This window comes from Pituophis catenifer, unplaced genomic scaffold (assembly GCF_029215685.1).
Source record: "Pituophis catenifer annectens isolate HBS135680 unplaced genomic scaffold, rPitCat1.0.hap2 SCAF_7, whole genome shotgun sequence".
Taxonomy (NCBI): Eukaryota; Metazoa; Chordata; class Lepidosauria; order Squamata; family Colubridae; genus Pituophis; species Pituophis catenifer.
This window is the reverse complement of record NW_027256887.1, coordinates 79209027-79221445: the sequence shown is the minus strand read 5'-3', so window position 1 is coordinate 79221445 and position 12419 is coordinate 79209027. Positions and strand designations below refer to the sequence as shown.

Genomic DNA, 12419 nt, shown 5'->3' with positions numbered 1-12419 from the left:
TCTTCAAAGAAAAACGATAAAGTCCAGTTGCCTCTTGAAAAAATAAAAGCACTTTTGGGGCAACCATGACCTGAATGACTGAGAATCTCCATAGACAAAAAAAAACCCTATGTGAATCTGTTCAACGTGCAAGTCGATAATTGGAATATTAACTCACATGACCAAGCTTGTCCTATCATGGCCGTAACAAGCTAAAATCCAGAGGATAATTCCCATGACTTAGAGGTTTAAGAACAATTTCAGTTTTCACATTAATGTAGGCCCATTAGTGTACATTCAAAGTGACAATAAAGTTATTATTCTATTTCTATTTCTCCTGTTGTTCTGTTCTGTTCTGTTCTGTTCTGTTCTGTTCTGTTCTGTTCTGTTCTGTTCTATTCTATTCCATTCCATTGTATTTTCTATTCCATTCCATTCCATTCCATTCCATTCCATTCCATTCCATTCCATTCCATTCCTATTCTTATTTTTATTCTTATTCTTATTCTTATTCTTATTCTTATTCTTATTCTTATTCTTATTCTTATTCTTATTCTTATTCTTATTCTTATTCTTATTCTACATTTCTTCTTGGCAATATCCGTAATGTTTGAGATTTATCAGGACCTCAAGCACTGGGAATTTTTCATGCCAGGGGAATGGCTTGAAGAGTGATTATGCCACACTGCTGGGATTGATCCACTGTAAGCCTGTGCAAAGTAGTTCTAATGTTCCTTAATGCGATTTCCATTACCTGACAAGAAAGAACACCATTTACCTTGATCAAGTGCTTTGCTTATTCTCCCAGCTTCCACTTAGCCTCGTCCAGCACTTGAAAGTGTTGGAGGAAGCTACGGGGAAAAAAAGCAAAACCAAGCAATCTTCCTGCCATTTTTATTTTTGTTTTGTTTTTGAAGAAGACTTTTGATCCCCTTGGGCAGAGATGTCAAACTGGATTTCTTGGAAGGCCAGATCAGCATTGTAGTTCTCCTCTGCAGGCTGTGGGGGGAGGGGGAGGAGACAGGACGGGACGGGATGGACACCTCGTGCAGCACCCTGCTGGCCAAAACATGGTGCAGTGGGATCACGCGGGGCCCTCGCAAGGCCCCCCACGGCCCGTTTTCAGCTGGCTAGGGTGCTGCAGGAGGCAGTGGAGGCCGAAAACAGGCTGCACAGAGTCCTCGCGCAGCCTCCCCGCGGTCTTTTTGGCTGGCAGGGTGCTGCAGGAGGCCAAAAACGGGCCGGGTGGGGGGCACACGCAGCCTTCCCCCCCCCCCGTAGCCTGTTTTGGCTGGCAGAGGCACTACAGTCCGGTCCTTTGATATTTCCAGCCTGGCCCCGAGGGCGAGGTATAAGCACCCCGTGGAGTGGATGTGGCCCATGGGTCTCGAGTTTGACACCCCTGGTCTTGGGTCAATTGTTCTTGCGCTGTTGAATTTGCAATATGCTTTTCCTTTATTTCTTCCATTTTCACATTACCTATCACATTGCCAACTTAGCTTTATCTACTCAGCTTGTTTCTCTTTGTCTGATGAAGGACAATGACATTCAAAATTGTCAGTACACTTTACCCAGATAGAAGCAGGGGTGAAATGCTCCCAGTTCGGACCGGATCGCACAATCTGGTAGCAATGGTGGCAGGTGGTTCGGAGAACTGGTAGCAAAAATCCCTACCCCACCCCCCCATGCCCAGCTGAGCCGCGCAATCATCAGAGGCTTTATTTTACACTTTTAAAAGCATTTTTTTTCGGCCGAAAAAATGCTTTTAAAAGTAAAAAAAAAAAAAAAAGCCTCCGACGATCCCAGCTGAGTTGCCTGATCGTCAGAGGCTTTTTTTTTTCTTTTAAAAGCAAAAAAAAAAAAAAGCCTTTAAAAGAAAAAAAAAGTGTCAGTTGCCTGACGATCAGGCAACTCAGCTGGGATCATCAGAGCCTCTTAAAAGCATTTTTTCTACAAGCTCTTCGGCCAAAGAGGTTGTAGAAAAAATGCTTTTAAAAGTTTTTTTTAAAAAAAAGTTGGCCACGCCCACCCAGTCACATTACCCCACCACCACCAAGCCACGCCCACAGAACCGGTAGTAACAAATGTTACATTTCACCACTGGATAGAAGCAAGGTTCCATAAAAACAACGTACCTTTATCGTGCATTTTCAAGGCTTGTAACAAATCCTCTCGGATGGGATGTTTGGCTTTGTGGCACAATCGGTGAACACTGCATGGGGTGTCATCTCCAGAAAGGGTGGTGAGGTCTATGCAGGTGACGGCTCTCAATAACCAAGCTGCCTTCATTTTAAAAACACACACACCAACATGATCAAAAAATGTCCTTGCAATTGAAATACATGGTTGGTACACATAGTCCTAGACTTACAACCGTTCATTCAGTGAACGTTTGAAGTTACAACAGGACTGAAAAATGTGACTTGTAACTATTTTTCACACTTAAGACTGTTTTCATTTTCATTTTTATTTCATTTTATTAGATTTCTATACCGCCCTACTCCCGAAGGACTCAGAGCGGTGCACAGCCAAACAATAAAAACACATACAATACAAAATTTAAAAAATAGAATAAAATCAAATTAAATAATTTTGGCCCCGACAAATTTAAAACCCCAAACTTTTAAAACCAATTTAAAATTGAATATATAAATACTAAAAGATATTTAAAATTTTAAAAATCTTTTATAAAAGAGGGGGAAAATTAGGCCAGGCCGGCCTGGTGAAATAGTAAGGTCTTTAAGGCGCGGCGGAAGGTGCGCAGATCCGGGATTCTCCGTATCTCTGGGGGGAGCTCGTTCCAGATAGTAGGTGCCCCCACAGAGAAGGCTCTCCCCCTGGGGGCCGCCAGTCGGCATTGTTTGGCTGACGGCACCCAGAGGAGCCCCTCTCTATGGGAGCGTACCGGCCGGTGGGAGGCTATTGGTGGTAGTAGGCGGTCCCGCAAGTACCCGGGTCCTAAGCCATGGAGCGCTTTAAAGGTGGTAACCAAAACCTTGAAGCGCACCCGGAAGACCACCGGGAGCCAGTGCAGCTCGCGCAGGAGAGGTGTTACATGGGAACGCCATGTCGCTCCCATTACCACCCGCGCGGCCGCACTCTGTGCCAGTTGGAGCCTCCGGGTGCTCCTCAAGGGGAGCCCCATGTAGAGAGCGTTGCAATAGTCCAGGCGGGAGGTGACAAGGGCATGAGTGACCGTGCGTAACGAGTCCCGATCCAGAAAGGGACGCAACTGGCGAATCAGGCGAACCTGATGAAAAATCCTCCCGGTCACGGCCGTCAAGTGCTCTTCTAAAGACAGCCGTGAATCCAGGAGGACGCCCAAGTTGCGAGCCCTCTCCGTGGGGGCCAATGATTCGCCCCCAATAGTCAGTGATGGCGTCAACTGACTATATCGGGACGTCGGAAACCACAGCCACTCAGTCTTGGATGGGTTGAGCCTGAGCCTGTTCCTCCCCATCCAGATCCGTACGGCCTCCAGGCACCGGGACATCACTTCAAGGGCATCGTTGTTGCAGCATCGTGATCAAAATTCAGACGCTGGGCAACTAGCATGTATTTATAATCTCTTTTAAATAGTGCGTTCATATGCGGCATCACCTTTTGCAACCTTCTGACAAGGAAAGCTCAATGGGGAAGCCAGATTCACTTAACAACCGTGTTGCTAGCTTAACAACTGCAGTGATTCACTTAACGACTGTGGCAAGAAAGGTCGTAAAATGGAGCAAAACTCACTTAACAATTCTCTTGCTTAGCAACGGAAGTTTGGGGCTCGTCTGTATGCATAATTCGAGAACTACCTGGTAATTGTGGTTCGACCCTTGATTAGAGCAACCACAGATGAGCAATAGAGGGCAGCAAAGAGTTTTCTATGTGTTTTGCTACCATCTGATGGTTGTTAAGATTTCTCACAGCCCAGATAAACCACAGAAAGAACCATAGGTTGCATGGAGGCTTCCCTTGTTTATATCTCCAGAACATCACAACTGTGAGTTGAACTGATTCAAAGTCTTTCATGGTCAAGAATAGACACAAACATGGATATTACCCCAGTCCTAGTCCAATAGCAGTCTCTAATCTATTATACTGGCAGTCCTTGTTGTGGTCTGCCAGCAGCCTGCGGAGCTGGCAGTGGAGTCGGACAGTGAGGAGGCTGGGGAGGAACATGGGGCAGTCCTGGAGTCTGGAGAAGGCCCGGACAAGGGCTCTGCATCAGAGGCAGAGATGGGGCCAGGGCCATCTGGGAGTGATGCGCAGATTCCGGAGCATCCAGAGTCGGACAGCAGAGAGGCAGAGGAACAGGAGGAGCCTATTCCTAGTGCGTGCATGCGCAGAGCTGCCAGAAGGCAAAACAGTTAAAACAAAAGGGACGACTCGGGAGTAAGGCCTGGAGATGATTGGCCCCTCCCATAAGGCTTAAAAGAGGAGCAAAGGCACGTGGGCCCTTTGCAGGAAAGCAACGTTGTTAATTTTGTTTCCAGTCGGCATCTCTGTTTGATTCTGGACTCCGTGTGGCTTTGCCAAGTAGGTCTTTGGCAGCATGTCAAGGGAGATAAAGGTTGGTTATTATTCCGAAGGACTTCTCCCGAAGGACTTTTTGCAACTAATTAGGACTCAGCTGTGAATGAAAGTAATTCACAACTGTTGCAATAAAAGAGGTTTTTGGGACTACTCGTGTGTTTTAATAACTCAGTAAGCCTAGATCACAACAGTCCTCGACTTACGACTACAATTGAGCCCCAAATTTCTGTTGCTAAGTGAGACATTTGTTAAGTGAATTTTGCCCCATTTTATGACCTTTCTTGTCTCAGTTAAGTGAACCACTGCAGTTGATAAGTTAGTAACCTGGTTGTTAAGTGAATGTAGCTCTCCTACTGAGTCTGCTTGTCAGAAGTTCGCAAAAGGGGATCACATGATCTTAGGACACAGCAATGGTCATAAATATAATCAGTTGCCAAGCGTCTAAATTTTGATCATGATGCTGCAACAGTCTTAAGTGTGAAAAATAGTTACAAGTCACATTTTTTCAGTCCCGTTGTAGCTTTAAATGGTCATTAAACGAACAGTTGTAAGTCTATCTGTATTTCTCCTTCTTCTAACCTGCCTGCTTTTGATTTTAAACAAGTCACAAATTAAGTACGGTAGTAAATATTGGCTTTGCATAAACAATGGTCAAATTATTTAAGACATGTATATGCCAACATCATTGGGTACCCTGTATATTTACTGGTATCAACCCACCACTGAAAGCAGAAAAAGAGATTTCAACTTATTCCCCTACTCCACACCATTATTAAAAGGGTGCAATTCTTTTTTCTGTTTTGATTTAAAGCAGGTTTTTTTAAAAAAAATTGTAGAAAAGGGTAACACCTCTCCTGCGCGAGCTTGCACTGGCTCCCGGTGGTCTTCCGGGTGCGCTTCAAGGTTTTGGTTATCACCTTTAAAGCGCTCCATGGCTTAGGACCTGGTTATCTACGGGACCGCCTGCTACCACCAATAGCCTCCCACCGGCCAGTACGCTCCCATAGAGAGGGGCTCCTCTGGGTGCCGTCAGCCAAACAACGTCAACTTGCGGCCCCTGGGGGGAGAGCCTTCTCTGTGGGGGCACCTACGATCTGGAACGAGCTCCCCCCGGAGATACGGAGGATCCCGGATCTGTGCACCTTCCGTCGCGCGCTCAAGACTTTCTTATTTCATCAAGCTGGCCTGGCCTAAATCTTCTCCCCTTTTAAATGTAAATTTTAATTTCTTTTTAAATTATTGGGTAATATAAATTTGTCTCAGCCAAATTATTTAATTCGTTTTTATTCTATTTTAAATTTTTGTATTTATGTGTTTTATTCTATGGCTGTTCACCACCCTGAGTCCTTCGGGAGTAGGGCAGTATAGAAATCCAAATAAATAAATAAATAAATAAATAAATAAATAAATAAATAAATAAATAAATAAATAAATAAATAAATAAATAAATAAATAAATAAATAAATAAATAAATAAATAAATAAATAAATAAATAATATATATATAGCTGAATCCCCGTGTTATCTATAAGAAATAGAAAAGAACATACAATTAGCAGCTAGGAAGGGGATTCTAGTCTCCTTGTTTGCAAGATGAGTTGTGAAGACAAACACAGTGAAAACTGTTCCAAGAATCAATTTGAACTGAAGAGGCGGTAGGACAAATAGCTTTTTAAAAATCAATTAGAAAGTTGTTTTTAATCAATGAGGTCATACCTAACTGGGTACAGGCAGTTCTTGATTTATGACCACATTCGGGTCCAGAATTTCTGACGCTAAGCAAGGCCTTTGTTAAATGCATTAGGTCCAATTTTATGATCTTTTGCTTGCTGTTTTGTTTTTTTATTTTTTATTTTTTTTGAACATAACAAAACATAAAAACAACCATCATTCAATACAATCACAGAAAGTGTGTCGATCGGTTAAGATTCTTTTGTGCTTAATCCCAAATCCAAAATTTACAAATCATTTAATTTCTCTTATTTGACAATTTTATATCTCCTTTTATATTATTATTCTCATTTAGCAGTTATTTAACATAGGCTTATCTCCCATAAGAAAACACTTCATATATTTTATCATTACCTTAATTTCATATATTTCATACTTCATCTCCATGCTTTATTATCTAGCCATTGATAAAACAAATCCCTTTTGGTTGCTGTTAAATGAATCACTAAAAGAGACGCGGCGGCTCAGTGGCTAAGACACTGAGCTTGTCGATCAAAAGATTGGCAGTTCAGCGGTTCAAATCCCTAGCGCCGCATAACGGAGTGAGCTCCAGTGACTTGCTCTTTTAATAAGGGGGGAACGAGCGGGAACGTTTAAGAGCTGGTTTTCACTAGCTTTGCCGATAAGGTGAGTCCAATAAACATGTTCTTTTAGGGAATCTACCTGCTTCGGCGTTCTGCTTTTGGTGGATACATTATTTGGAACCCTGACAGGGGACTCCTGTCTTAAAACATTTGTATTTTAGCTGTTCTTTGTGGCCTTCCAAATATGAAATTGAGTCAGATAAACATATCATCTTTCACTGGCCCATTCTCACTGTTGAGTTTTGATGACAAAAGGAGCAAACATCATGAACAAAAGATGGTGCTAAAATTCACGGGAGAATAATGTCTCTTTTGGAAACCTAAGAACAGGGGAATTCTCACCTGCCAATTCTTTTTCATGGCCCGTTGCGTTTCAATCTGTGTTGCCCGCTTTAGAACAGCTGGGTGATTCACTCGAACCCGTGCAAGCCATGTGAGATCTGGGGGGGGGAAACATCCATTTACTTCAGGGGTGAAATGCTCCCGGTTTGGACCGGATCGCCGATCCAGTAGCGATGGCGGCAGGTGGTTCGGAGAACTGGTAGCAAAAATCCCTGCGCGGCCCCCCCCCTCCCCCATCATGCCAAGCTGAGCCGCATGATCATCAGAGGCTATTTTTTTTTACTTTTAAAAGCATTTTTTCTACAACCTCTTCCAACGAAAAAATGCTTTTAAAAGTAAAAAAAAAAAAAAAGCCTCTGATGATCGCGCGGTTTAGCTGGGATCCTCAGAGGCTTTTCAAAGCATTTTTTTCTGCAACCTCTTGGCCGAAGAGGTGGTAAAAAAAATGCTTTGAAGTCTCTGACGATCCCAGCTGAGTTGCCTGATCGTCAGAGCGGCTTTTCAAAGCATTAGAAAAAATGCTATGAAAAGTTAAAAAAAAAAAAAAAGTTGGCCACGCCCACCCAGTCACATTACCCCCGCCACCACCAAGCCATGGCCACAGAACTGGTAGTAACAAATTTTACATTTCACCCCTGATTTACTTCCATTGCCACTTATGTTCAAAAGCAATTTTGGGAAGAACAGAATCTGAAGGGGAGATGGGAGGAGCAGTCTTGGACACTGATCCAATTTTGGACCTATAATTCTTTAGGCTTTCTTCTTTCATATTATCAGCAACTATCACCTGTGTCATTTAACACCTCCTTTGGTTGGAGGTGACCAGATTGGAGAAAAGTTAAAACATAATAAATATGAATTTAAAAAGTTCTTTGTTTTATACTACTGCCATCATCATTGCAAACAGAATAACAGAGTTGGAGGGGCCCTTGGAGGTCTTCTAGTCCAACCCCTGTTCAAACAGGAGATCCTATACCGTTTCAGACAAGTCCAGTCTCTTTTTAAAGCCTCCAGTGATGGAGCACTCACAACTTCTGAAGGCAAGTTGTTCCATTAATTGTTCTAACTGTCGGGAAATTTCTGCTTAGTTCTAAGTTGCTTCTCCCCTTGATTAGTTTCCACCCATTGCTTCTTGTCTTGCCCTCAGGTGCTTTGGAGAATAGCTTGACTCCCTCTTCTTTGTGGTAGCCCTTGAGATATTGGAACACTGCTATCATGTCTCTCCTAATCCTTCTTTTCATTAAACTAGACATACCCAATTCCAGCAACCGTTCTTTATATGTTTTAGCCTCCAGTCCCCTAATCATCTTTGTTGCTCTTCTCTGCACTCTTTCTGGAGTCCCAACATCTGTAATAAGTTCTTCCTTATCCACATGATGGCTGGAGAATTCAGTGAGTTGAAGCTGTGCATCTTAAAAGTTCTTGAGGCTGAGAAACACTGCTGTAGATCAGTGGTCCCCAACCTTTTTATCGCCGCGGCCCGCTGAGCGCGCGCAGGGGTGGGGGCACGGCCCAGGAGCTTTTGCGCACGGCCTATTGCGCACGGCCCAGGAGCCTTTGCACTGCAGCGTTCATGTCCCCCAGCCGCTGCGCGGCCCGGTGCCAGGTACTCCACGGCCCGGCACCGGTCCGCGGACCGGGGGTTGGGGACCACTGCTGTAGATGACGCACCATAATTAAAAATGGAGGGCCTGTGTATATTTATTATTTTTATTCTTATCAATTTACATCCCAATGACTTTAGGCCAGCTCCTCTCTCTCTTTCCCACTCTAACTTCATAGGGTTGCTATTTTGGGGGTGGGGGGGATAATGGCGATACAAGCACTGTGCATGCCATCTTGGGCTCCTGAAAGAAAGACAGAATATAAATAAATATTCCACCGGCTCTAAAAAGGAAAACTGGATTGCACACCTGGGAAGGAACAGTTTGAATCATCTTGAATGTCTGCTGAAAGACAAAGACGCTTCAATTCATTAAACCTGGGAGTGTTAATAATACCATTTTTAATATGTCATCTGTTCCAATCAAATATTCATGGGGCTTCAGGGATCAAAGTAATTAAAGTAGTTAAACTACAGATAATTAGCCAACTTTCTTTAATCTTCCCTCTGGGGTGTGTGTGTGTGTGTGTGAATGGGGGATGGAAATCTGCTTTGTTTCATCTGAAGATACGTTCCAAAGCTTTGCTCTTCAAAACTGTATTCGGTCATTTCTCTGGAAAATGCAATCTCACCGGATTCCAGGACCCTCAGTATATTTGGCCTTGGGTCCAACTGGCATATATGGTGCTAAGCCCGTGATGGCGAACCTATGGCACACGGAGCCATATTGGTGGGCACGCGAGTGTTGCCCTAGCTCAGTTCCAGCGTGCATGCACGCACTGGCCAACTGATTTTCACGCCTTCCGGTCCCACCGGAAGTCAGGAAACTGGCTGTTTCTGGCCTCCGGAAGGCCTCCAGGAGGATGGGGAAGGCTGTTTTTGCCCTCCCCAGGTTCCTAGAAAGCCTCTGGAGTCTGGGGAGGGGGGGAAAACGGGCCTACTGGGCCCACCGGGCCATCACGTGCCAAAAGCAGGGGGAAGTGGGGGGGTCACGTGTGCATGTGCGGGGCGCATTGAATTATGGATGTGAGCACACGCACCCATGACCCGCCACGCTCCCCCCACTTTTGGCACGCGACGGCAAAAAAGGTTAGCCATCACTGTGCTAAGCCAAAACCAAAATCGCGCTAGAACAAATGCACTGCAAGGTTTTGGATCTGGACTTCCAAAAGGCCTTCGAGAGGGCTAGAAAACATAAACGCAGCACCTTTCTACAAACTCCTGAACAACACTGCCAGGGTTGCACAGCTGCCCTCTGTAGTTGTGATGCTGGGAAAAGATGTGGCTGTTTTAAAGGGGCTCCATCTGTGCTCTTCAAAGCGGCACTTTGTGTAGGTTGAATCCAAAGGCGGAGTTAAAGACGGTATATCACAGAAGTGAGTACACTCCCTCACATTTTGTAAACGTTTAAGTATATCTTTTCTTGATCGGATTCCCTGTGCACAGTCACTCATGCTCTCGTCACTTCTCGCCTTGACTACTGCAACGCTCTCTACATGGGGCTCCACTTGAAGAGCACCCGGAGGCTCCAACTGGTCCAGAATGCAGCAGCGCGGGTAGTGATGGGAGCAGTATGGCGCTCCCATGTAACACCGCTCCTGCGCGAGCTGCACTGGCTCCCAGTGGTCTTCCGGGTGCGCTTCAAGGTGCTGGTTATCACCTTTAAAGCACTCCATGGCATCGGGCCTAGCTATCTTCGAGACCGCCTGCTGCTACCGACGACCTCCCATCGTCCCGTGCGCTCCCACAGAGAGGGCCTCCTCAGGGTGCCATCAGCCAATCAATGTAGGCTGGTGACCCCCAGGGGGAGGGTCTTCTCTGTGGGGGCACCTACCCTCTGGAATCAGTTGCCCCCAGAGATAAGGAGAATCCAAGACCTTAGTGCCTTCCGCCGTGCCCTTAAAACCCACTTTTTCCAGCAAGCCGGGCTGGCTTAAGAAGAAATTTTAAATGTTTTAATTGGTTTGTATTTTTAATTTGGGGCCAAATTTATATATATTTTAATTGTTTTTTAATATTTGTATTTTATGTTTTTTAATTCTGGCTGTACACCGCCCTGAGTCCTCAGGGAGAAGGGCGGTATATAAATTTAAAATAAATAAATAAAAAAATAAATTTGACAACACTGAAGAAATGGCACTTGGCTACAATGTAAAGTAGTGAGTATACAGCTTGTATAACAGTGTAAATGTGCTGCCCCTTCAAAATAACGCAGCACACAGCCATTAATGTCTAAACTGCTGGCAGCACTCATGCATCTATTTCCCAAAGGCAACCTCTGGATATGATGCTGAGCACGGGGACTCAATTTCTTTGGTCGACAATGGTGAGGCCTGTTCTGAGTGGAACCTGTACTATTAAACCGCTGTATGGTCTTGGCCACCGTGCTGCAGCTCAGTTTCAGGGTCTTGGCAATCTTCTTATAGCCTAGGCCAGTGATGGCTAACCTTTTTGCCATTGCGTGCCAAAAGTGGGGGCAGCGCGGGGGGGTTGCGCTTGTGCGTGCCCACATCCATAATTCAATGTGACCCGCCCCCCCGCATGCGTGCACGACCCCCCCTGCTTTTGCCATGCAATGGCATGGTGGGCCCGGTAGGCCCGTTTTTTTTGCCCTCCCCAAGCTCCAGAGGCTTTCTAGGAGCCTGGGGAGGGTGAAAACAGCCTTCTCCACCCCCACCAGAGGCCCTCCGGAGGCCAGAAACAGCCCGTTTCCCGACTTCCGGTGGGCCCAGAAGCCCCGAAAATCAGTTGGCTGGCACGCGCATGCACGCTGGAACTGAGCTAGGGCAACGCTCACATGCCCATAGATATGGCTCTGTGTGCAACCTGTGGCACGCATGCCATAGGTTCTAGGCTATCTTTATGTAGAGCAACAATTCGTTTTTTTCAGATCCGCAAAGAGTTCATTGCCATGAGGTGCCATGTTGAACTTCCATTGACCAGTATGAGAGAGTGAGAGCGATAACACCAAATTTAAAACACCTGCTCCCCCTTCACACCTGAGACCTTGTAACACTAACAAGTCACATGACACCAGGGAGGGAAAACGGCTACTTGGGCCCCATTTGGACATTATCGCTTAGGGGTGTACTCCCTTTTGTTGCCTGCAGTTTAGACATTAATGGCTGCGTGCTGCGTTATTTTGAGGGGACAGCACATTTACCCCATTATACAAGCTGTATACTCACTACTTTACATTGTAGCTAAGTGTCATTTCTTCAGTATTGTCACATGAAAAGATATACTGTATTTTTTGGAGTATAAGACGCACCTTTTTCCCCCCTAAAAGAGGGTAGAAATGTAGGTGCATCTTATACACCAAATATAGCCATTTTTGGCCTTCCGAAGCCCCGACCCACTCGTTCCATTTTTGCAAAAAACAGGCCTGTTTTTCGCCTGATTTTTGCAAAAACGGGGGCGTTTTTGCCAACCCCCAGGAACACTCTGCAAGCTTCCCAAACCGTCTGTGGACCCCATTTTTCACCAAAACGGGCCCATTTTTCACCAAAACAGGGGCATTTTTTCCCTCCTCCAGCCCCCAGGAGCACTCTGCAGGCCTCCCAAACCTTCTGCGTGCCTTGTTTTTCGCAAAAACGGGCGAAAAACAGCTCATTTTTTTGCCCATTTTTGCGAAAAACAGGGCATGCAGAGGGTTTGGGA

At 45.2% G+C, this 12419-nt stretch overlaps 1 protein-coding gene across 1 annotated transcript in view; it reads right to left on the bottom strand.

The window, feature by feature from the left end:
• The window catches only part of DERA (deoxyribose-phosphate aldolase), a 58831-nt gene that overhangs the window by 43573 nt on the left and 2839 nt on the right, over nt 1-12419 (bottom strand). The window contains exons 2-3 of the mRNA XM_070947153.1: nt 7157-7254; nt 2115-2262 (exon numbers count right to left, since the gene is read on the bottom strand). Coding sequence (XP_070803254.1) covers nt 2115-2262; nt 7157-7254 — 246 coding nt within the window. The remainder of the gene's footprint in view (nt 1-2114; nt 2263-7156; nt 7255-12419) is intronic.